The sequence below is a fragment of the Phyllobates terribilis genome, unplaced genomic scaffold (genome assembly GCF_046119375.1).
Source record: "Phyllobates terribilis strain yellow unplaced genomic scaffold, ASM4611937v1 Scaffold_3__8_contigs__length_932513732, whole genome shotgun sequence".
NCBI lineage: Eukaryota > Metazoa > Chordata > Amphibia > Anura > Dendrobatidae > Phyllobates > Phyllobates terribilis.
Window position 1 is genome coordinate 502,154,468 of NW_027362763.1, and position 21,526 is coordinate 502,175,993.

Below are 21,526 nucleotides of genomic sequence, written 5' to 3' on the forward strand. Positions count from 1 at the left end.
CTCGTGCCCGCAACACCCGGGTACTGCGTGCCTGAAGAAAAGAACGAGTTTACCTCAAAAAGAAGTCTCCTGCCGGTTCCGGAGGGTCCCCGCCATCGGACCCCATCACAGGTCGATTCCAGCCGGTTGTCCGCCATTAACAGCGTTTTCCCGCCATCTGCAGAGTTTCCCGCCACTGGGAGACGATTCCCGCCATTTCCGAAGGTTTCCCGCCTTGGAAGAGCGGACGTCATTATGGGCGTGCCAGAGGGTGGCGAGAGGCCACCTCCCATCGTGGGCCAGGACCGAAAATGGCGCCAAAAGTGGAAACCGCCCCCACCAACAGAGACTGTGATGCTAGAGGTGTCTGTCAGCGTGAAAGAACAGCCCCTGGAGCTGACAATCACCAAGTGGCCCCGGGACCGCCCTCGAGGTGGGAGGAGACGAAAGGAGAGAACAAAGATGGGTGTCGCTTGGAGCAGTCTGGAGCGAGCGCACCCGGAGGCAAGAAGCCTGGAGAAGAGTATCGGAGGAGCTTACCCGGAGATGGCGAGAAAGCAGAGCAGCACCGGCCCGTTGGCCAGGAGCCTGCTAGAAACAGAGGAGGGAGAGCAGAGCAGCACCGGCCCGCTGGCCAGGAGCCTGCTGGAGACAACAGAAGGAGAGCAGAGCAGCACCGACCCGTTGGTCAGGAGCCTGCTGGAAGCAACGACCCCACTAGGCCTAGTGGAGGTCCTAGCACAGCTCCCCCGAGACCGGGAGTGTGCGCAGACTGCTCTGGAGGGCCTCGCAAGGAGGATGGCCCGGGTGCAGCGAGAGACGTTGGCGGAGTGGAGCCGTGAGATGGCCCAGCGGACCGAGACTCGTCAGCGGAGCACGCCACCCGAGACGAGGAGACAGACCGCCTCTGAGGATGGCGCGGGAGGACTGAAGGCCGGAGACGGCGCCGAGAAGGGAGCAGAACGAAGGGAGGCAGGTAAAGGGGACGTCTCTACCCCAAACCGGGAAACCGCGTACCTGCCCCAGCTCCCCGTCGCAGAGCCCGAAGTACCCCCTGCCGTGCCCGTAACCGCAACGTCACCGCCACAGACTAGGCCTCAACCGGAAGCCGCAGTCGCGACCCCTGTGACGTCACACGCTTCGACCCCGAGCGTGACCAAGCAGGAAGTACCACCAGCCTGGTCGCAGGGCCTAGTACCCCCGGGCGCCGCAATACCAACAGCGCCCCCTACCTCCGCGCAGCCCCCGGCCTGGTCGCAGGGCCAAGTAGCCCAGGGTGCCGCCGTCCTTACGGTGCCCTTCACCTTCCAGATACCCCAGGCCTGGCCGCAAGGCCCGGGCAACCCGGGCGCTAACACCACTGCGCCCATAAGACCAAGAGTGCCGCATCTGGGAGAGGACCTGTTTACCCAACACACGTGCCCGGATGGGCAGCCTTTCATCTGGCCCCAGGAATATCATGAACTGGAACGGCAGAGGAAGGCTGGGGCCATGTGTGCACCCCTGATCCCGGCTCCAAAGCCCGTAAAGAGGATCTCGCCCCCGCTAGAAGAGGCCCAATTTGAGTGGGACCCCACCGGAGAAGATCTCATGGGGTTCACTCAGGAGACTCGGGCAGCTGCAGCGGAGCGTGCTGAGTGCTGCCGCCAACAACTCGAGGTCTTTGAGAGGGAGCGGAGAGAGAGGCGGGTCCGGGAACAGCAAGCTCAAATAAGGAGCGCGGAGCAGAAGAGCCGGGCCAGGAGAGACCCCTGTGCAGCGCATAGTCCCCGCACCACCGGGACTGTGATCAAGTTTAACATGCAGCATGGGTGGGGCTTCATCCGAGACCACCACACCCCAGGCGACGTCTTCGTAACCAGGAGAGACGTTGAATCCCACCTACCGGAGGGACACAGAGGTCGTGACCTTTACATCGGGGACGAGGTCACCTTTACCCAGCACAAGTGTGCCAAAGGACCCTACGCCCTCCATGTGCATCGCCTGACGGAGGAAGAGCTGCGGTGTGAGGAGGAAGAACAAGAGGACCCGGACGGGTCTGAAGCTAAAGGTAACCGCAAAGAAAGAGCAGGAGGACATCGTCGTTAAGTACGGCAGAGTAGAGGCTGTACATAGTTACCTGTCGGGGTACCAAAGAAACTGTTGTTGATAATATAGTCCCCGTTGGGACCAGCATGTGTGAACTGTTTACCCGTTTATCCCTTAAATCCCACTGACCGAGGACTGAGAGCGGTCATTCCTCCCTTATACCTGGCCGAGGACTGAGAGCGGCCATATCCCTGTAAATAGTTGCGCGTCCTAAAGCGCTCCCTACTGGTTTTACAGGAAAGCCACGAGTTTTTCAAGAAAAGACTGTCGCACTTTACCCGGTCACACATTGCACAGTGACCGGAGGAGGAGCCAGAGGCGACGAGAATGTTATTTATATGAAAAGTTTTCTGATATATATATGATATTTTATATGTTTTTACTATGTTGTTTATATGAAAAAAAAAAATTTGTATGTTTTGTGGTGTTTTGTTCTTACAGCCCGAGGACGTGCTGTGATTTACCAGGGGGGAATGAAGCACCCTGAGGATTCGGCTGCTACAGGGGTATTGCACCTCAACCCAGAGGTGTGATATTCCACTCACGGGTAAGGATGGAGTGTGGACCTGAGCTTGGTAGGCTGCATGCACTACACACATCCCATTTCCGAGGGGCAGGCCGACGGTACTCCCACTTAGAAATGTGCAGGTACGACCGAGTCTGTTCCTGGCTGGAGTGGGAGGGGGGTGGTACATCCCAAGTAGTGTAGGGGCAGATAGGGGGAGCAGCCTGGGTAAAGTTAGGAGCTCATTGGGTGCTGGTCACCTGAGCTCACACATAGAGGGAGTATATAAGGTGGGCACCATCAAAGATCAGGGTCAGTCTGTCAGAGTCAGTAAGAAGCAGAGGTCCAGATGAGCCTGCAGAGAGAGAGTGGAGCAGAGAAGGAAAGACCCAGAGAGGGAAAAAGCAAGGACTCTGAGAACCCAAATTCAATCCCCGGGTGAAGAGTCGGCAATAGGGTACCGGATCCCAAACTGGTGGGGGCAAAAGCACACCCTAGCCAGAGACCGGAGGCCGTGGGCAGCGTCTGCCACGGCCACCCACCACATCCACCCCGAAGGCAAACCACGTGGAGGGTCAGGGAACCCAAGGCCAAGGGTCTCCCAACAGAAGGCCCGAGGGAGCTGGACCTAGGTGGATCACTAGTGGGGACGGCCAGAGGAAAGGACAGAAGGAGAGCTCAGGGTCACGCTCCGGACTTGTTTGGGGGTTTGCTGAATCCAGGACCTGGTGGACGCAGCACGGCTCGGGTGGTCACTTGAAGCTGGAGTGACCGGAACATCAGCAGTGAGTAAATACCCTAAACTGCACAACCCGACTCTGTCTTCACTTAACATCTATGCTGCACCACCACAACCCCCATCCTCTGCACCTGACCCCCTGAGGCTATACCCCACCCGTTGGGGGTTATACTACCAAAAGCTGCACCAACACCATCAGCCTCAGCGGACCCTGCTGCAGCGGCGGCCATAGTGACCGCAATACAACGGGTGGCGTAGTCGACATAAAGAACTTTATAACATCTGTAGGACTGCCACATACTCTGAGCTTGACACCCTGGGCACGGACCGGGTCACAGCCACTCGGAAGACTACAACTCCCATCTGATCCGGCTCCGGGTATTCCCCTAAAGAATATGGCCCAGGGGGCGCGTCACCTGCACAAACAGATATCCTCCTAAGATAGCCAAATCTAAAAAAAACTCAATCCGAATTCCAAAAATATTAAGCTTGGATATTTATGAGACTTTTGGGTTGATTGAGAACATAGTTGTTGATCAATAATAAAAATAATCCTCTAAAATACAACTTTCCTAATAATTCTGCACACAGTGTATTGTATTGCAACAATTAGCTGAAAAATGTAATTTTTCGATCTTACTTGACCACTGTGCAATTATTAAACATTTTAAAGGGAATCTGTCAGCAGGTTTTTGCTATCTAATTTTACAGCAGCATGATGTAGGGGCAGAGACCCTTATTACAGGGATGTGAAATTTGCTGAGCAACTTGCTGTAGTTACAAAACAATCAGTGTTTTATCAACAGGAGATTATCACTGGAAGACTAGGTGTCCTGTGCAAGGCAGTCCAGCTAATCTGTGTAACACACAAACCTCTACTGAATAGCAGGTTGGTGACAATGTACAAAGTACACAGAAAGCAGCCAATCAGAGGTGCGGGGGCGGCTATAGCCACCCGGTAAGTGACACATTGCTGAAATCAAGCTCTCTGACCCTACATCATGCTGCTTTCAGATTTCATAGCCTCCTGACAAATTCCCTTTAAAGTATAGGCATGAAAAAACACAATAATATGGTTCAATTAGCCATTCTTCATGATCAGATGCTTAATGACATGATGGAGCAAAACTAATATTCTTCTAAATTAGACAACTCATCCTTATCAATTGACTCTCATTGTTGATTGATTGTTGTATAAATATGCAGTAGATATAAAATAATTGTATGCCATCATGACATTATGAAGACAATATTTTCTTTGTTGGAGTAATAGTTACTCAATGATTTTAAAAATGAAACAAAAGTACAGAAAAGCAAAAAGAAATATCATTTGCAAATATAGGTTTTGAGTTGCATTATTCTGGCTTGTTATCGAACTCCTACCCAGACTTTTCCTTGTGGAGGAAAAGGTTCCATGATCGGCTCCTGTTTTCATATAGTAATGTTACAGCTCGAAGTCCAGAATTTTAATAAAAGTCCTTTGAGTCCTAAAGCAGACTTAGTAAAGTTGTAGCTTACCTTTAATGGTTGGAAGTATTGCTTTCTTAGGCTTTTCTTTTTCTAGATAGATTTTGAAAAACAGAAGAACCATATTAAAATGAAGATATTTTTTTTTATGTATTTCTGAGTTATAGTTCAACTATCTGTAATCAGCATATAAAATAGGAAAAAAGAACTGTCACAAAGCTCAGGATCGCAAGTCATATTTTAATTAGCAGTCTATATATAAGCAGGAATACAATTCTAGACAACGGAGGTAAATTTAAAAAAATATTTTCTTGAGAAGGCTCAAAAATATGTTTAATTTCCCAGCCCACTGAAAAAAAGAAACCCGTATTAAATATTTTAAAATATACCCCTACAAAAATTGACATATAGTCTACTCTAGCATATTTCTTTATTTATTTTACTCATTATATAGTGCCATTAATTTCACAGCGCTTCACAGACATTACACTGTAAGTAGCATTGACAACACGTGAGGCACCAGGGCTGCGGCAGTGACTTTTCCAGTGGTGAGAACAGTTCAGGCAGCATACCATTGTTCTACTAATTTCCGGCTACCTGACCTGTTTTCACTACTATTGGAATATGGAGGAGGTGACCGCCATAGTCCTGATGCCTAACCTGCTGTCACAGCTCACTGCTACTTACAGTGTGTAAAAAGCAGCAGTCAAATTATTGCTGGTTGCTGTAATCTGCACACTGTAAGTAGCATTGAGCATTGACAGCACATGAGGCACCAAGACTGCGGCAGTGACTTTTTCCATTGTTGAGAACAGTTCAGGCAGCCTACCATTATTCTACTAAGTCCAGGCTACCTGACCTGTTTTCACTATTGGAAGAGGTGAATGCCGTAGCCCTGCTACGTCACCTTCTGTCATAGATCACTGCTACTTACAGTGTGCAGAACGTAGCAGCTGCAACTGTTGCGCTCTGAACACTTTAAGTAGTTGTGACAAAGGAAAGTTGCAACTCAGCACAAAGATGGACTACAAATGTCGCCTGGCTCCATCTACTGCTCTGAATAACAGGGAGCATGCAAGTGTCATGTACCGATGACAGCTCCCAATGGCTGAGAAAAAAATGTTAAAATGAACTATTATGTCTGTTAATTTTATACTGTATTAAATTAATAAACATAATTAACAATCATTAATTAAAATCAAATTTGATATATCCATTTTAAGCTGTCGCGTTTATCAGATTTTGTAAAAAAAAACATTTTAGGTTAAGAATATATAGTATTACATACAAATATTTAAAATATGATCATTGAGAATAACAGTAGTACACAAGTAATCGGTATTCTCCAGTGGCAATAAGCCATATTCCGTTCATGCACTTGGCCGCCAGCCACTAAAGCTCATCAACTTTACAGTACCTGCAGTACATAAGTAACTCTACAGCTGTATTGCAAAATGTTATTTTATTGGAAATGACTATGAGCGTTAGTGCAATAAGAAGCCTTCAGCAGTAACTAAAGCTAAGCATTTGACATACTTGTTCTCTTCATTTTCACAAATTTTGCTGCAATAATAAAAATATTAAATAGAATATATTTAATTTATGAAAAATGTGTTGAGTTCGTAGACTTCTAAATTCAGAGTTCTGTGTAAACAAACAACCCATATTGCAAGTGTTGCAGGATTCGCCTTTAGGATCTGATTGCAAACTATTATAAATTTCAATATATAAACTATTCTAAGGAATAGCTGACATCTGAGTGTGCTTAGTGCAAAATTTTCAAAACTGCTTTATCTTAAAGGCTGATTCAAAAAAATTGAATCAAAATGTTTACAAAATTTCTAAACATGCAGTTTCCAAAATGCGCTTACATTCCATATTTTGATATGGAATGTGTTTTCATAATTAGCAATAGACAGACAGATACAAGTGAATATTACTGTAGATTTATACAGGTATCATTTACATTTTGCGAAGAAAGTATACACCTAAATCTGCATAGGAGCTGTAAACACTAGATTTTTTGTGATCACTAACTACATAGTTTGAGCCATACCAGAACAATGGAGTAATACAAAATTTTGGGTAAGAAGGATGCAGGGCCGGCGTTAGCATCCGGCGCACCCGGGCAAATGCCGAGGCCCTGAGCAGGCAGAGGGGCCCACTGGCGGTCGCGCACCCCGCTGGGCTATGGGCAGAGGAGAGCGGTGTCAGCGCCCGCCCTTCTCCGCCGCTTGCTCAGGGCCCCGGCAGGCGGATACTTACCTCTCCCCGTGCCTCCGCAGATCAGCTGTCTTCCTGCTCTGCGCTCCCTGTGACGTCTCAGGTCAGAGGGCGCGGTGACGTCTTTACACCGCGCCCTCCCCTGAGCCGTCACAGGGAGCGCTGAGCGGGAAGACGCCGACAACGCTGGAGTTCGGACCCGAGCAGCGGGCAGCGGGCAGCAGACAGCAGGTAGCAGGTAGCAGGTGAGGAGAAGGGAGGTGAGTATTTGATTTTTTTTTTTTAATGTATGGAGGCATGGGGCAGTATAAAGAGAAGGGCGGGGGGCATCCTGCATGGGGCATTATAAAGAGAGGGGGGGACATCCTGCATGGGGCATTATAAAGAGAGGGGGGACATCCTGCATGGGGCATTATAAAGAGGAGGGGTGACAGCCTGCATGGGGCATTATAAGGTGGGGAACATCCTGCCTCGAGCATTATAAAGAGGAGGGGTGACATCCTGCATGGGGCATTATAAAGAGGAGGGGTGACATCCTGCATGCGGCATTATAAGGTGGGGAACAGCCTGCATGGGGCATTATAAAGGGGGGGGGCAGCCTGTATGGGGCATTATGTGGGGGGTAACAGCCTGCATGGAGCATTATAAGGGGGGGACAGCCTGTATGGGGCATTATATGGGGACCGGTATCCTGTATGGAGCGTTATATGGGGGCCAGTATTCCGTATGGAGCCTTATATGGGGGCCAGTATTCCACATGGAGCCTTATATGGAGGTCAGTATTCCGCATGGAACCTTATATGGGGGTCAGTATTCCGCATGGAGCCTTATATGGGGGCCAGTATTCCGTATGGGGCCTTATATGGGGGCCAGTATTTCTTATGGGGCCTTATATGGGGGCCAGTATTCCGTATGGAGCCTTATATGGGGGCCACTATTCTGTGTGGAGCGATTCACCGGTTTCTGAGCTATTGTGGAATTTACAGTAGATAGCACTCATGTAATGTAAGAAGTGAAATCTTTGCATTGTACTATATATATATATATATATTTCTCTGCGGTATCTCTGCATCATGAATCGTGGTATGTGTTAAAGGGGCCCACTGAGACTCTTTCGCCCGGGGCCCAAAAAAACCTGGAGCCGGCCCTGGAAGGATGCCCTAACATTAAAAAAGGACATCCAGACAATCAGATTTTGTATTCTTTAGATAGGAAGCTGCTTGAAATGGTTTCATAAAGGCCTCTTCAATAATCTCCATTTTCCATAAGTACAAATTGTTTTATTCCTACCTTCTTTTACTGGGGAAGGCTTTTCCTCTTTTGGCTTCTCTTCTGTAAAGGATAACAAGAAATAACTAAAATATATATTTATTGTTTGCTTACACAAGAAATCTCATTTGCAGATACAGTGCCTTAAAAAGAATTAATACCCCATTAGATTTTCCACTTTTTTTCTTGTTACATCCACTTAAATGTTTTTTATTGGGATTTTATGTGACATATCAACACTAAAGTAACAAGTATTTGTGAAGTATAGAGGAAATTAAACATATTTTAGAATCTGAAAATTGTGACTTGCATTTGTAAACAGCCTCCCTGAGTCAATACTTTGCCACAGATTCTCAATGGTATTTAAGTCTGGACTGGGACTGGGCCATTCAAATACATGAATGTGCTTTGATCTAAACCATCCCATTGTAGTTCTGGCAGTAGTCCTGCTAGAAGGTGAACCTATGCTCCAGTCTCTAATCTTTTGCAGCCTCTAATGGGTTTTCCTTCAGAATTGGCCTGAATTTAGCTCCATCCAACTTCTCATCAACTCTGACCAGCTTCCCTGTCCATGCTGAAGAAAAGCATCCCCACAGCATGTTGCTTCTACCACCATGTTTGATAGTGGGGATGGAGTTTTCAGGGTTATATGCATAGTTAGTTTTCTGCCACACATTGCGTTTTGCATTTAGCCCAAAAAGTTCTACTTTGACCTTATGTGACCAGAACACGTTTTTGCACATACTAGCTGTGTCCCCTACATGAATTTTTGCAAAATGTAAATGTGACTTCATATGTTTATGCTTTCAAAAATGGCTTTCTTATTGCCACTCTTCCATTAAGGCCAAATTTGTGCGCATATGACTAATAGTTGCCCTGCAGACAGATTTTCCCACTTGAGCTGTGGATCTCTGCAGCTCCCCCAGAGTGACCTTGGGCCTTTTGGCTGCTACTCTAATTAGTGCTCTCCTTGCTTGGCATGTCAGTTTAGGTGTATGGCTATGTGTTGGTAGACTTGCAACTGTGTCATACTCCTTATATTTCTGGATGATGAATTGAACAATGCTCTGTGAGATGTTCAGAGCTTGGGCTATTTTTTATAATCTAATTCTGGTTTACTTTTCTCTACAACTTCATCGCTGACCTGTCTGGTGTCTTCCTAGGTTTTCATGATGCTGTTTGATCCCTAACGTTCTCAAACAAACCTCTGAGACCTTCAAAGAACAGCTTTAGTTATACTGAAAATAAATTGCACACAGGTAGACTCAATTTATTATTTAAGTCACTTTTGGAGGCAATTGGTCACTCAGGATTTTATTTGGGGGTATTTTCAGATTTACATTTTTATAATAACTGGAAAGCCAAGTATAATTTCCTTTATACTTTACAAATACTTTCTACTTTGTTGATATATCACATACAATCCCAATAAAATACATTTAAGTTTTTGGGTGTAAAATGAAAAAGTGTGGAAAAGTCCATTGGATATGAATACTTATTCAAAGCACTTTATATTTCCACATTCTTTAATACATGTTTTAAGGCCAATGGATGCATTTTGAAGCAAACTAGAAGCATTGAAGCAAAGCAATAATAGTAAACACTCCCTTTCCACGAATTAAAAAAAATAAAACCCTCGATACACCTCAGCACATGAATTGTCCTCCTCTGTTGGATTTATTACAATTCCTTTTTTATTTCTTTTTATTCCATTAAATTGTTTCTGCATAAACTAGAATAACAAATATGGCCACTAGCTCGCTTCCCACAGAGGTTGCCACAATGCTTTACTAGATAGCCAAGGGAAAGCATGACTAGTTTTGTAACCATATTGGTTGTCACTCAGAATTTTAACATCCACACAAAGTGTAACTAATGAATGGAGATAATAAGACTCTAATTCTTCATTTCTTTTTTTATAAGCCCCTTTCCTTTTTGTCTTGCGGTATTAGTTGTCGTTTTTGACACCAATTCATCAAAATGGTGAATTTGAGGCAAAATATAAATGGGCTTTTTTTTCTGACTGGAACTGTTTTTGTGATTCTTGGCACCAAAAGTCGCAAAAGAATTTTGACATACATGAGAATACCTCAAGGAGAAATGGACTGAAATTGCAAAATATGTTGCGACTTTTTAAAAAGTTGCATTTGATGAATCAGGCTAAAATATATGGAATTGTTAAACTCTGTGAACAAAGTAGAAAATAGAAAAAACCTGATCAGCACGTTAAAAAATAGATGCCAAAATATGCAAAAATAGATTAATGAATTGTGTGCAAACAAAGAAATGGCACAAAACATATAAACTAGACAAAAAGCATGTCCAAAGGCAATGATGAATAGGGGCCAAAATGTTTCATGTAGAGGACAATTCAATAACTAATATTCATGGTTGTTGGAAAGCAATGTAAGTTTTGCAATCTGAGACCATCAATCTGAATGGGTCTACATATAGATTATTTCTTTTCTATAACTGGGAAGAAAAAAACGTAATTAGAATTCATCAACTATCAGCAGAGCAATGTTTTATTTTAATGTATTTGACACAAATAATAGACTCATATCTGCATTTTTATTTCAAATTTGTCTTCTAAGACTAATTAGGAATAGGAATCTAAAAATGATGATGTTGTTATATGTATCACAAGATGGAGATCAATTTCATCCTGCAGACCCTACTGCCTATAATGTGGTTTGTAAGGTAAATAATTACCTTGCTTGTCTTATAGGAGCCAATAGTGCAACATGCACGGCTTAACATTGGCAAACTATGGTACATTAATATACAACTACACCTTGTACTGTAATCTTCACAACTGCCCATAGAACTACAACAGATAGCACCTTTCATAATGTACAGCCACCTTTCTGCATAGAACTCTATAGTTTTTAAAGCAGATATGTCAGAGAAGTGTCATAAGTGCAATGTTAAAGGGAATCTGCCACCAGGGTTTTTCTACCTCATCTGAAGCAGCATAATGCAGAAAAAAAGACCCTAATTCCAATGATGTATCACTTAGTTTACTGGGTGCATCAGTTGTGACTCAGTGTTTTTAGATGTAACAGAGCATAAACCTAAGCCTGTCCACATCACTGAGCGACAGCTTTACATGTACATTGTATATTGACAATCAGAAGAGGGGGTGTGGTCGGTCTATCAGATGCGTGAGCTGTAGTCCAGGCACTGATAATATCCAGGTGATGAAATCTTCATTGTATGGAAATAACACCCAGCCTAATAAGTGACACACCCCTAAAATCTGTGTCTCAGCCCATATCTCCTGGTGACTTCCAATTACATAGCAAACACCTGCTGACAGATTCCCATTAGGTAATATGCACCATTATATTCAAGTATGCTTAATATCCATAATCCTAATCCACCTGCAGTAATTTGCATTCACACAAAGATAACAGTTTACAGAAGTCAGCCGCTGTGTTAGTAAGCACTGAGCTTTAAATAGTGATGAAAAGTGAAAAGCTGTACAGCACATTACCGAGCATGGCTGACATACTTGTTTTCTTCAGTTTAGTAATCTTTGCTGGAGAAAAACACATATTGGCATGTTATCTGGTAAAGCAAATATATAAATATCCAAATAATAGGCAGTTGGCTTAGATTGCATATTTTTGTTACATATTATGTGAATAAAACTTTCAGATTGATTACAAAATGATGAGAATCATTTATGTGTTATTGATTTAGAACACTAATACATTTAAAGACTATTTAGTCTTGACTAATCTGTGAAGTATATACAGTCATGGCCAAAAGTATTGAGAATGAGACAAATAGTAATTTTTCCAAAGTTTACTGCTTCATTTTTTGTAATGGCAATTGCATATACTCCTGAATGTCAAAGAGTGATCAGCTTAACAGCAATTACTGTACTTGCAAAGTCAATATTTGCCCAGAAAATGAACTTTAACCCCCAAAACACATTTCAACATCATTGCAGTCCTGCCTTAAAAGGAGCAGCTAACATCGTTTTAGTGATTGATCCATTAACACAGGTGTGGGTGTTGATGAGGACAGGGCTGGCGATCAGTCATGATTAAGTAAGAATGACATCACTGGACACTTTAAAAGGAGGCTGGTTCTTGGTATCATTGTTTCTCTTCAGTTAACCATGGTTATCTCTAAAGAAACACGTGCAGCCATCATTGCACTGCACAAAAATGGCCTAACAGGGAAGAGTATAGCAGCTACAAAGATTGCACCTCAGTCAACAATCTATCGCATCATCAAGAACTTCAAGGAGAGAGCTTCCATTGTTGTCAAAAAGGCTCCAGGGTGCCCAAGAAAGACCAGCAAGCGCCAGGACCGTATCTTAAAACTGTTTCAGCTGCGGGATCGGAGTACCAGCAGTGCCGAGCTTGATCAGGAATGGCAGCAGGCTGGTGTGAGTGCTTCTGCACGCATTGTGAGGCGGAGACTCTTTGAGCAAGGGCTGGTTTCAAGAAGGGCAGCAAAGAAGCCACTTCTCTCCAGAAAAAACATCAGGGACCGACTGATATTCTGCAAAAGGTACAGGGAGTGGACTGCTGAGGACTGGGGCAAAGTTATTTTCTCTGATGAATCCCCTTTTCGATTGTTTGGGACATCTGGAAAACAGCTTATTCGGAGAAGAAGAGGTGAGCGCTACCACCAGTCTTGTCTCATGCCAACTGTAAAGCATCCTGAAACCATTCATGTGTGGGGTTGCTTCTGAGCCAAGGGAATCGGCTCACTCACAGTCTTGCCTAAAAACACAGCCATGAATAAAGAATGGTACCAGAATGTCCTCCAAGAGCAACTTCTCCCAACCGTCCAAGAGCAGTTTGGCGCCCAACAATGCCTTTTCCAGCATGATGGAGCACCTTGCCATAAAGCAAAGTTGATAACTAAATGGCTCATGGAACAAAACATAGAGATTTTGAGTCCATGGCCTGGAAACTCCCAGATCTTAATCCCATTGAGAACTTGTGGTCAATCATCAAGAGACGGGTGGACAAACAAAAACCAACAAATTCTGGCAAAATGCAAGCATTGATTATGCAAGAATGGACTGCTATCAGTCAGGATTTGGTCAAAAAGTTGATTGAGAGCATGCCAGGGAGAATTACAGAGGTCTTGAAGAAGAAGGGGCAACACTGCAAATATTGACTTGCTGCATTAACTCATTCTAACTGTCAATATAACCTATTGGTACTCATAATATTATTGCAATTATATTTCTGTGTGTGATATAAACATCAGACAAACACTAATAAACACCAGAGGCCAGCAGATCATGTGAAAATATAATTTTGGTGTCATTCTCAAAACTTTTGGCCATGACTGTACAGTTTAATACAGTCTAGGCAATCCTCTGAAAATTAAACAGAATTAGACTCTATATTGATAGCTTGTACCAACCTGCTGAAATTCAAATTCAGTCGTTTTCTCTAATTCAGCCAGCAAAATTGATTTGCATCGAAGTTATTCAATACAAATCAAATAAATGTTGCATATTAAATTATAATAATTTTCACCTCACCATTCACCTGTCACATTCACCTATCCAATGACTAGGGATGAGCAGACACGTGGACATTCAGGTTCTGGTACCCGACCCGAACCTTAGTCAAAAGTTTGGTTCGTGTACCAGAACTGTACCCGAACTTGAACCTGAACCTCTTTTAAAAAGAATGGGGACCAGAACTTTGGAGCAGGAAAAATCTCTCCCTCTCTTTCTCACCCACCCCCGGAATTCCAAACATTAAAACGGACTTCCGGGAGTAGTCCGTGTTCGTAGATTAGCACAACTTCAAACCAAGAACTTTTAAGTTCGGGTTCGCTCATTTCTACCCACGACTACAGCCCCCCACCAGGTCCTCCACACAGCTCCAACCAGCTGCTTTTTTTCTTCTGCACTGCACACGACAACCTTTTCCTTCATCTTCACTCTGCATTGGATCTCTGGAGATGAGAACCTCTGATGTCATGTCACATCACAACTAGTGTTGAGCGAATTTGTTCGGCATTTCAAATTCGGGTTCGTGTTCGGGGTCCCGAAAAAAAATCGGCTCCGCCCATGAACGTACCTGATAACATCTGCATGACAGCTTGTCAAATTAGGGATGTTCATGGGCGGAGCTGATTTTTTGGCGCGGACAAGCCAGAACCCAGAACACAAACCCGAATTTGAAATGCCGAACAAATTCGCTCAACCCTAGTCACAACGTATGCCTCCCAAGGCATTTTCAGCACTGTGACATCCATTGAAATGTCAAAGACCCACTAAGTGTAGTAGGCACCGATGCATATCGAAAATAGGAAGAGAACATTGAATGCAGTGCAAAAATAAAGAAATGGCCGGAGGGAGCTCGTGGAAGACCAGGGCTGAAATAACAGGACAAGTGAGCGTCAACAGTATCAAAAACTCATCATGGGAACATAAACTAAAAGCCCAATACATAAAAATATAAACTCTATTAACCCAAATGATAATGACAAAACATAAAAAATTCAAATATTAGAATTGCGTGTTTTTTCAGTTGCTACAGCTCCAGAAAAAAATGCAATGAAACGATTTCCAAACATCATATACAGTGGTGGCAAAAAGTATTGGCACCCCTGCAATTCTGTCAGATAATACTCAGTTTATTCCTGAAAATGATTGCAAACACAAATTCTTTGGTATTATTATCTTCATTTAATTTGTCTTCAATGAAAAAACAACAAAAAGCACTATAAAATGGTTTGAGAGAAAGCACTGGAGACTTCTAAGGTGGCCAGCAATGAGTCCAGACCTGAATCCCATAGAACACCTGTGGAGAGATCTCAAAATGGCAGTTTGGAGAAGGCACCCTTCAAATATCAGGGACCTGGAGCAGTTTGCCAAAGAAGAATGGTCTACAATTCCAGCAGAGCACTGTAAGAAACTCATTGATGGTTACCGGAAGCGGTTGTTCGCAGTTATTTTGGCTAAAGGTTGTGCAACCAAGTATTAGGCTGAGGGTGCCAATACTTTTGTCTGGCCCATTTTTGGAGTTTTGTGTGAAATGATCAATGATTTGATTTTTGCTTCATTCTCTTTTGTGTTTTTTCCTTGCAAGCAAATTAAATGAAGATAATAATACCAAAGAATTTGTGATTGCAATCCTTTTCAGGAAGAAACTGAGTATTATCTGACAGAATTGCAGGGGTGCCAATACTTTTGGCCACCACTGTAACTCAAAATCATGCAAACTGAAAAACCACCTTGACTGAAAAATTTAAATATTACAGGTCTTGAGAAAATGGAGGCACAAATACAGTGGGGGAAATAAGTATTTGATCCCGTGCAGTTTTTCTAAGTTTGCCCACTGACAAAGAGATGAGCAGTCTATAATTTTAAGGCTAGGTTAATTTTAACATTGAGAGAATATCCAAAAAAAATCAAGAAAATCACATTGTATAAATTAGATTTTGACAATAATGTTCATCCAGGCCAAATGTGCTCCCAAGAAGCCAGTAAATACTTGAGAATTAAAAATCGTTTGGAAAATATGTACCCACAGTATTTACTGGCTTCTTGGCAGCGCATTTGGCCTGGATGAACATTATAGTCAAAATCTCTTTCCTATGGTAACCGGAGCAGGGCTATCGAATAGCCACCAGGTGTATGCAGCAAACCAACTGAAAGGAGAAAATCCCTTTCTTTTTTTGCTTTTCGCAGTGAGAAATAAGTATTTGTTCCTCTACAAACCACTATGAGTTCTGGCTCCTACAGACAAGTTAGACGCTCCTAATCAACTCGTTACCTACATTAAAGACAGCTGTCTTACATAGTCACATGTATAAAATACTCCTGTCCACAGACTCAATTTATCAGTCAGACTCTAACCTCTACAACATGGGCAAGACTAAAGAGCTTTCTAAGGATGTCAAGGACAAGATCATAGACCTGTACTAAGCTGGAATGGGCTACAAAACCATAAGTAAGACGCTGGGTGACAAGGAGACAACTGTTGGTGCAATAGTAAGAAAATGGAAGAAATACAAAATGACTGTCATTTGACATCGATATGGAGCACCATGCAAAAGCCGGATTTTGGTAAGAACTTACCTGTAAAATCCTTTTCAGCGAAGGAAGGAAGGGTGACACAGATTCTCTACTTCGTGGGTAGGCGGAGCCCCATAGGATAGTCACCTCAGATTGGAAAAAGACGACCAGCCCCTCCAGTATATAGGCTCCTCCTACTCCCATGTTCATCAGTCCGTACACAAGCTAAGGAAGAGCAGAACAACCAGCAGAACAACATATCCCCTTCAGAAATTTCAGAAATGAGAGCAAACAGGTTATGTAATAGAAACACACAGTCTTAGGCATACCCCATTGGACCTGACAACTGTGTAGAGCTGGCGAAACTGGAAGGAGAGCCGTAGAGCGCTAAACCCAGTCCAGAAGATCGACATCAGGAAGGAGATGCGCTGCATCTAGAAACGCAAAAAAACACTTCTGCCCTGGGAGGGTGCTGTGTCTCCCTTCCTTCCTTCGCTGAAAAGGATTTTACAGGTAAGTTCTTACCAAAATCCGGCTTTCAGCAGCAGAAGGGAAGGAAGGGAGACGCAGATTCTCTACTTCGTGGGACGTCCTAAAGCAGTACCTACTTAAGGGTGGGAAATAGAGGCAGAAGCTTCCATACCCCAAAACTTAGGCAAGAGCGCAAACCACGCTAAAATAATGGAAAACTAAGTAAAGGGATAACAGATTACCGCCGCCTGCAGCACCCTGCGTCCCAGGGACACATCGGCTGGATCACTTACGTCCACCTTATAAAACTTAGTAAAGGTGTGAACGGAGCACCAGGTGGCCGCCCGGCAGAGCTGCGCTGCCGAGGCCCCCTGACGAAAAGCCCACGATGAGCCAATGGCTCTCGTGGAATGAGCTTTAACTTTAACCGGACAAGGCTCGCCCTTGAGCCGGTACGCTTCCAGGATAGCTGAACGGATCCACCGAGCTATCGTGTCTTTGGAAGCACGTTGACCACGCCAACGACCTGCCGGAATTATAAAAAGAGAGTCCGACTTCCGAAAACCTTGGGTGATCGTAAGATAGAACTGCAATGCCCGCACTAAGTCCAACGAGTGCAAGGCCCGCTCCCTTGGATTCTTAGGTCCTGGACAAAGAGAAGGCAACGCAATGTCCTGATTAATGTGGAATTGTGACACTACCTTATGCAAAAAATCTTCCCGAGTACGAAGCACCACGCGATCCGGAAAAAATTCCAGAAAAGGAGGTGAGCAAGAAAGTGCTGCCAATTCCGATACCCTTCTCAAAGAGGTGACTGCCACCAAGAAGGCCACCTTCCAAGAAAGTAGTGAAAGTTTAGCAGAATCCATAGGCTCAAAAGGCCTATGCTGAAGGGCTTCCAGGACTAGATTAAGCCGCCATGGAGCCACAACTGCCCTCCGTGGCGGAAACTGACGTGCGACTCCGTGAAAAAAAGAGCGCACATCCCTACGAGAGGCAATAGCCTTCCTAAAAAGTGCGGAAAGAGCAGATACCTGTCCCCGCACCGTACTAACTGCCAAACCCCTGGCCAGACTAGATTGCAGAAAGGCCAAGAAGTTGGGGATGGAAAAAACACTCGGGTTTCTTGAGGATCCAGAACACCATGAATAGAAAGACTCCCAAGTTCTGTGATAAATCCTGGACGTAGCTGGACTCCGGGCCGCCCGCAAGGTTGCAATGACCTCGGGCGAAAAACCGCGAAGGGTCAAGATCTCGGTCTCAAGAGCCACGCCGTCAAACGAAGGGACCTCAGGTCCGGATGACGAATGGGCCCCTGAGTGAGCAAGTCCGGGTGAAGGGGCAGCGGAAATGGAGGTGCCGCCTGAAGAGACACCAGCGTCGAATACCATGTCCTCCGCGGCCAGTCTGGTGCTATCAGAACTATTGATACCCTTTCGAGTTTGATCCGTCGGATCACCAGAGGTAGTAAGGATATCGGCTTAAAACCATAGATCAGCTTGAACTGACCCCACGGGCCCACTAGAGCATCCACCGCCACCGCCTCCGGGTCCCTGTACCTGGACATGAACGTCGGAACCCTGGCGTTCAGCCTGGATGCCATCAAGTCCACCTGAGGAGTCCCCCAACGGGAACACAGCAGAGAAAACACTTCTGGATGGAGACTCCATTCCCCAGGGTCTACTTGCTCGCGACTGAGGAAGTCCGCCGAGATATTCAACACCCCTGGAATGTGAATTGCAGTGATTGCTGGAACTTTGGACTCGGCCCAGACCAGGATCCGAGAGACCTCCGACATGAGACTGGAACTCCTCATCCCGCCTTGGTGGTTGATGTACGCAACAGCCGTAGCGTTGTCCGACTGGATCCGGACCGGTAGACCGCTCAATAAGGCCGCCCAATGTTGGAGGCAGAGAAATATTGCTCTCAACTCCAAAATGTTGATCGGGAGAGACGACTCCTTTGGCGACCAGACTCCCTGAATCCAGAGGTTGTTCCAAATTCCCCCCCAGCCTGTCCGGCTGGCATCGGTTGTCACCACCGACCATCTCGGAGGAAGGAAGGATTTCCCCACGGATAGAGTCTCCGGACGTAACCACCATCCAAGAGATTCTCGCACCCTGCGGGAGATAATGACCGAGCGATCCAGAGAAGTTAGCGATCGATCCCAATGGGTCAGAATAAGGCTCTGGAGATCCCGGGAATGAAATTGTGCAAATGGTACTGCTTCCATAGTTGCCACCATTTGACCCAGAAGGCGCATGCATTCCCGAAGGGACATTGACAGCGCCGACCTCATAGCCTGGACCAGAAGACGAAGGTTCATCTGTTTGACAGGAGGCAGGGACACAACTGCCCAAACAGTATCGAACTGCATCCCCAGGAAAAGAATGGACTGTGCTGGCTCCAATGACGATTTCTTCCAATTGATCAGCCACCCGAAGTCCATCAGGTACTGAAGGGAGAGATTGCGAGCCGCTATTGCCTCCTCCACTGTGGGTGACACTATGAACAGGTCGTCCAGGTAGGGGAGGATCGTAGCCCCCTGTCTTCGAAGAAGCGCCATGAGAGGAGCCAGAATTTTTGTAAAAACCCTGGGAGCTGAGGCCAACCCGAAAGGCAGGGCCACAAACTGGTAATGGGTTTGACCTATAGCGAAACGCAAGAAACGCTGGTGAGCCCTGCCGATAGGGATATGCAAATAGGCGTCGCGAATGTCTATGGACACCAAGAAATCGTACTGCGACAGGGTCGCTATCACCGATCGGAGAGACTCCATGCGGAACTTCCGTGTCCGGACATAAATATTCAAATCCCTGAGATCCAGCACCGGACGAAACTTGTCCTCCTTTTTGGGGACCACAAAAAGGTTGGAATAAAAACCCTTTCCCTGGTCTTCCGGAGGAACCTGAACCACCACACCCTGCTGTAGGAGAGAGTCGACCTCCTGAAACAGTGCGGCAGCCAGTCTTGGCACGAACGGAATGCCGGTCAGACGAAACCTGTCTGGAGGCAGCGAATGAAACTCTATGAAATAGCCTGCCGACATAACCCGTGTCACCCAGGCGTCTGCTATGTGGGATGCCCAGATCGACCCGAATTGTAGCAGACGACCTCCCACCCGAGAGCCCTCGGGGGGATCCCTGGCGTCAGTCAGCCTTAGCGGACTTTTTATCAACCTCCCGTCTGTCCTGACGGGACCGTTGCTTCCAAGTAGTACAAGATTTCTGGGCGGATCTGCCGGAGGATGAGGGACGACCCAATCTCCAAGAAGGCTGACTGAATCGTCTCCTGGCCCGAAAGGACAGAAGACCTCTGCTGGGCCCTGTCCTGCCGGCTGTGGATGCCACTGCCTTTTTCCCAGGCAGAGTAACATCCTTAGCTTTAGCTTTGGCAATTAGTTCCGAAAGATCTGAACCAAAGAGCTGACCGCCCTTATATGCCAGACTAAGCAATCCCTGTTTGGATACTGCATCCCCGGTCCACTACTTAAGCCACAGAGCTCTTCTAATCGTGACTGCTGAAGCCTGAGCCCTGGACAGAATTGAAGCAGTGTCCAGCACTGCATCTCTGCCATAACACATAGCTTCTTCCATTCGCTGAAAAAGCTTTTCCACTTCTGAACGTGAAGTCCCATCCTGCCACGCCGCACGCAGCTGGTCCAACCACCGCAGAGAAGCCTCACCGGCCCACATGGCCCCCAAGGCCGCTCGGAAACCATGACCCGCGGCTTCATAGATGGATTTCGCCGCTGACTCCGATCTTCTGTCCAAAGGATCCTGAAGATTGGCTCACCCTTTAACAGGAAGCAGGGAAGACTTGGTCAGCTGAGACAGAGATATATCCACCTCAGGAGAGGGAACCCAATTAGTAACCATCTCCTTGGCACAGGGATATAGGGCATCAAAAAAACGCGTTCCTCGGAAGCGTTTATCCGGACACTGACGCTCCTTCTCCACCGCTTCGTTAAGTTCCTCATGCGCAGGTAATGTAGAACGAACACGGCGCGTCTTCTGATACAGATGGCCCGACCTAGACGGTCTTGTCGGCTCTTCAGACAGCTCTAATACTTCCCGCATGTCCTTAATAAGCCCATCTACGCGATCAGAAAGAGAAACAGAGCGATCCTGTTGATCCACCTCTTCGGACTCAGAAATTTCATCAACCGAATCTGTTGGTGAATCCGAAGCCTCTGATGCGCTCTGCGAGGGAGTCAACGCCACCATAGTCTTGCGGCGCTTTTTAACTCGTGGCATTGGGTGTGATCTAGCTGACACCCACTGTCCCAGGAGACTAGAGAGACTATCAATGGAGCGAGTGAGCGCCTCCACCTTAACATCACTGAGCGTTGAACTTGATGTAGTAGAAGGCCTGAGTGTATCAGAGGCGTGCGACTGAACCTGAAACGGATCAGGAGACCGATCCGCACTCCCAGGCCCCTGATCCGACATGCCACCCACACCAGATGCCAGGATGTACAACAAGGATGGCAAAAAAGTGTGAAAGCTGCACAGCCTGTTTTCAAAACTCACTTTTTTTTTTTTTTTATAATTTTATTTATTTATTTATTTTTTTTATATATGCGACAGGCTCTGAAGGGTTAAAGCTCACCCTTAGAAAAGAGCTACCCCAGAAATGCCGAGCAAAAAATCAATAGGGGTAAACTCCCTTAAACACCATGTGTTTCCCTTAAAGTTCCACTTTTTCAGAAGGGGTTAACATCACAGCAACTATAATACTACACAGCCTAAAAGGTCAGTGAAGTAAATAGCTTTAG

The 21,526-nt window shown here is 45.6% G+C and overlaps 1 protein-coding gene across 50 annotated transcripts in view; it reads right to left on the bottom strand.

The window, feature by feature from the left end:
* The window catches only part of TRDN (triadin), a 1,346,604-nt gene that overhangs the window by 761,410 nt on the left and 563,668 nt on the right, over positions 1–21,526 (bottom strand). For 44 of the 50 annotated variants that reach the window (XM_073675989.1, XM_073675970.1, XM_073675994.1 and 41 more), the window contains 4 exons: positions 11,767–11,811; positions 8,292–8,333; positions 6,315–6,341; positions 4,830–4,871 (listed from right to left, as the gene is read on the bottom strand). In XM_073675989.1, coding sequence (XP_073532090.1) covers positions 4,830–4,871; positions 6,315–6,341; positions 8,292–8,333; positions 11,767–11,811 — 156 coding nt within the window. The remainder of the gene's footprint in view (positions 1–4,829; positions 4,872–6,314; positions 6,342–8,291; positions 8,334–11,766; positions 11,812–21,526) is intronic. The other 6 variants (XM_073675977.1, XM_073675972.1, XM_073675964.1 and 3 more) reach the window with 4 other exon arrangements.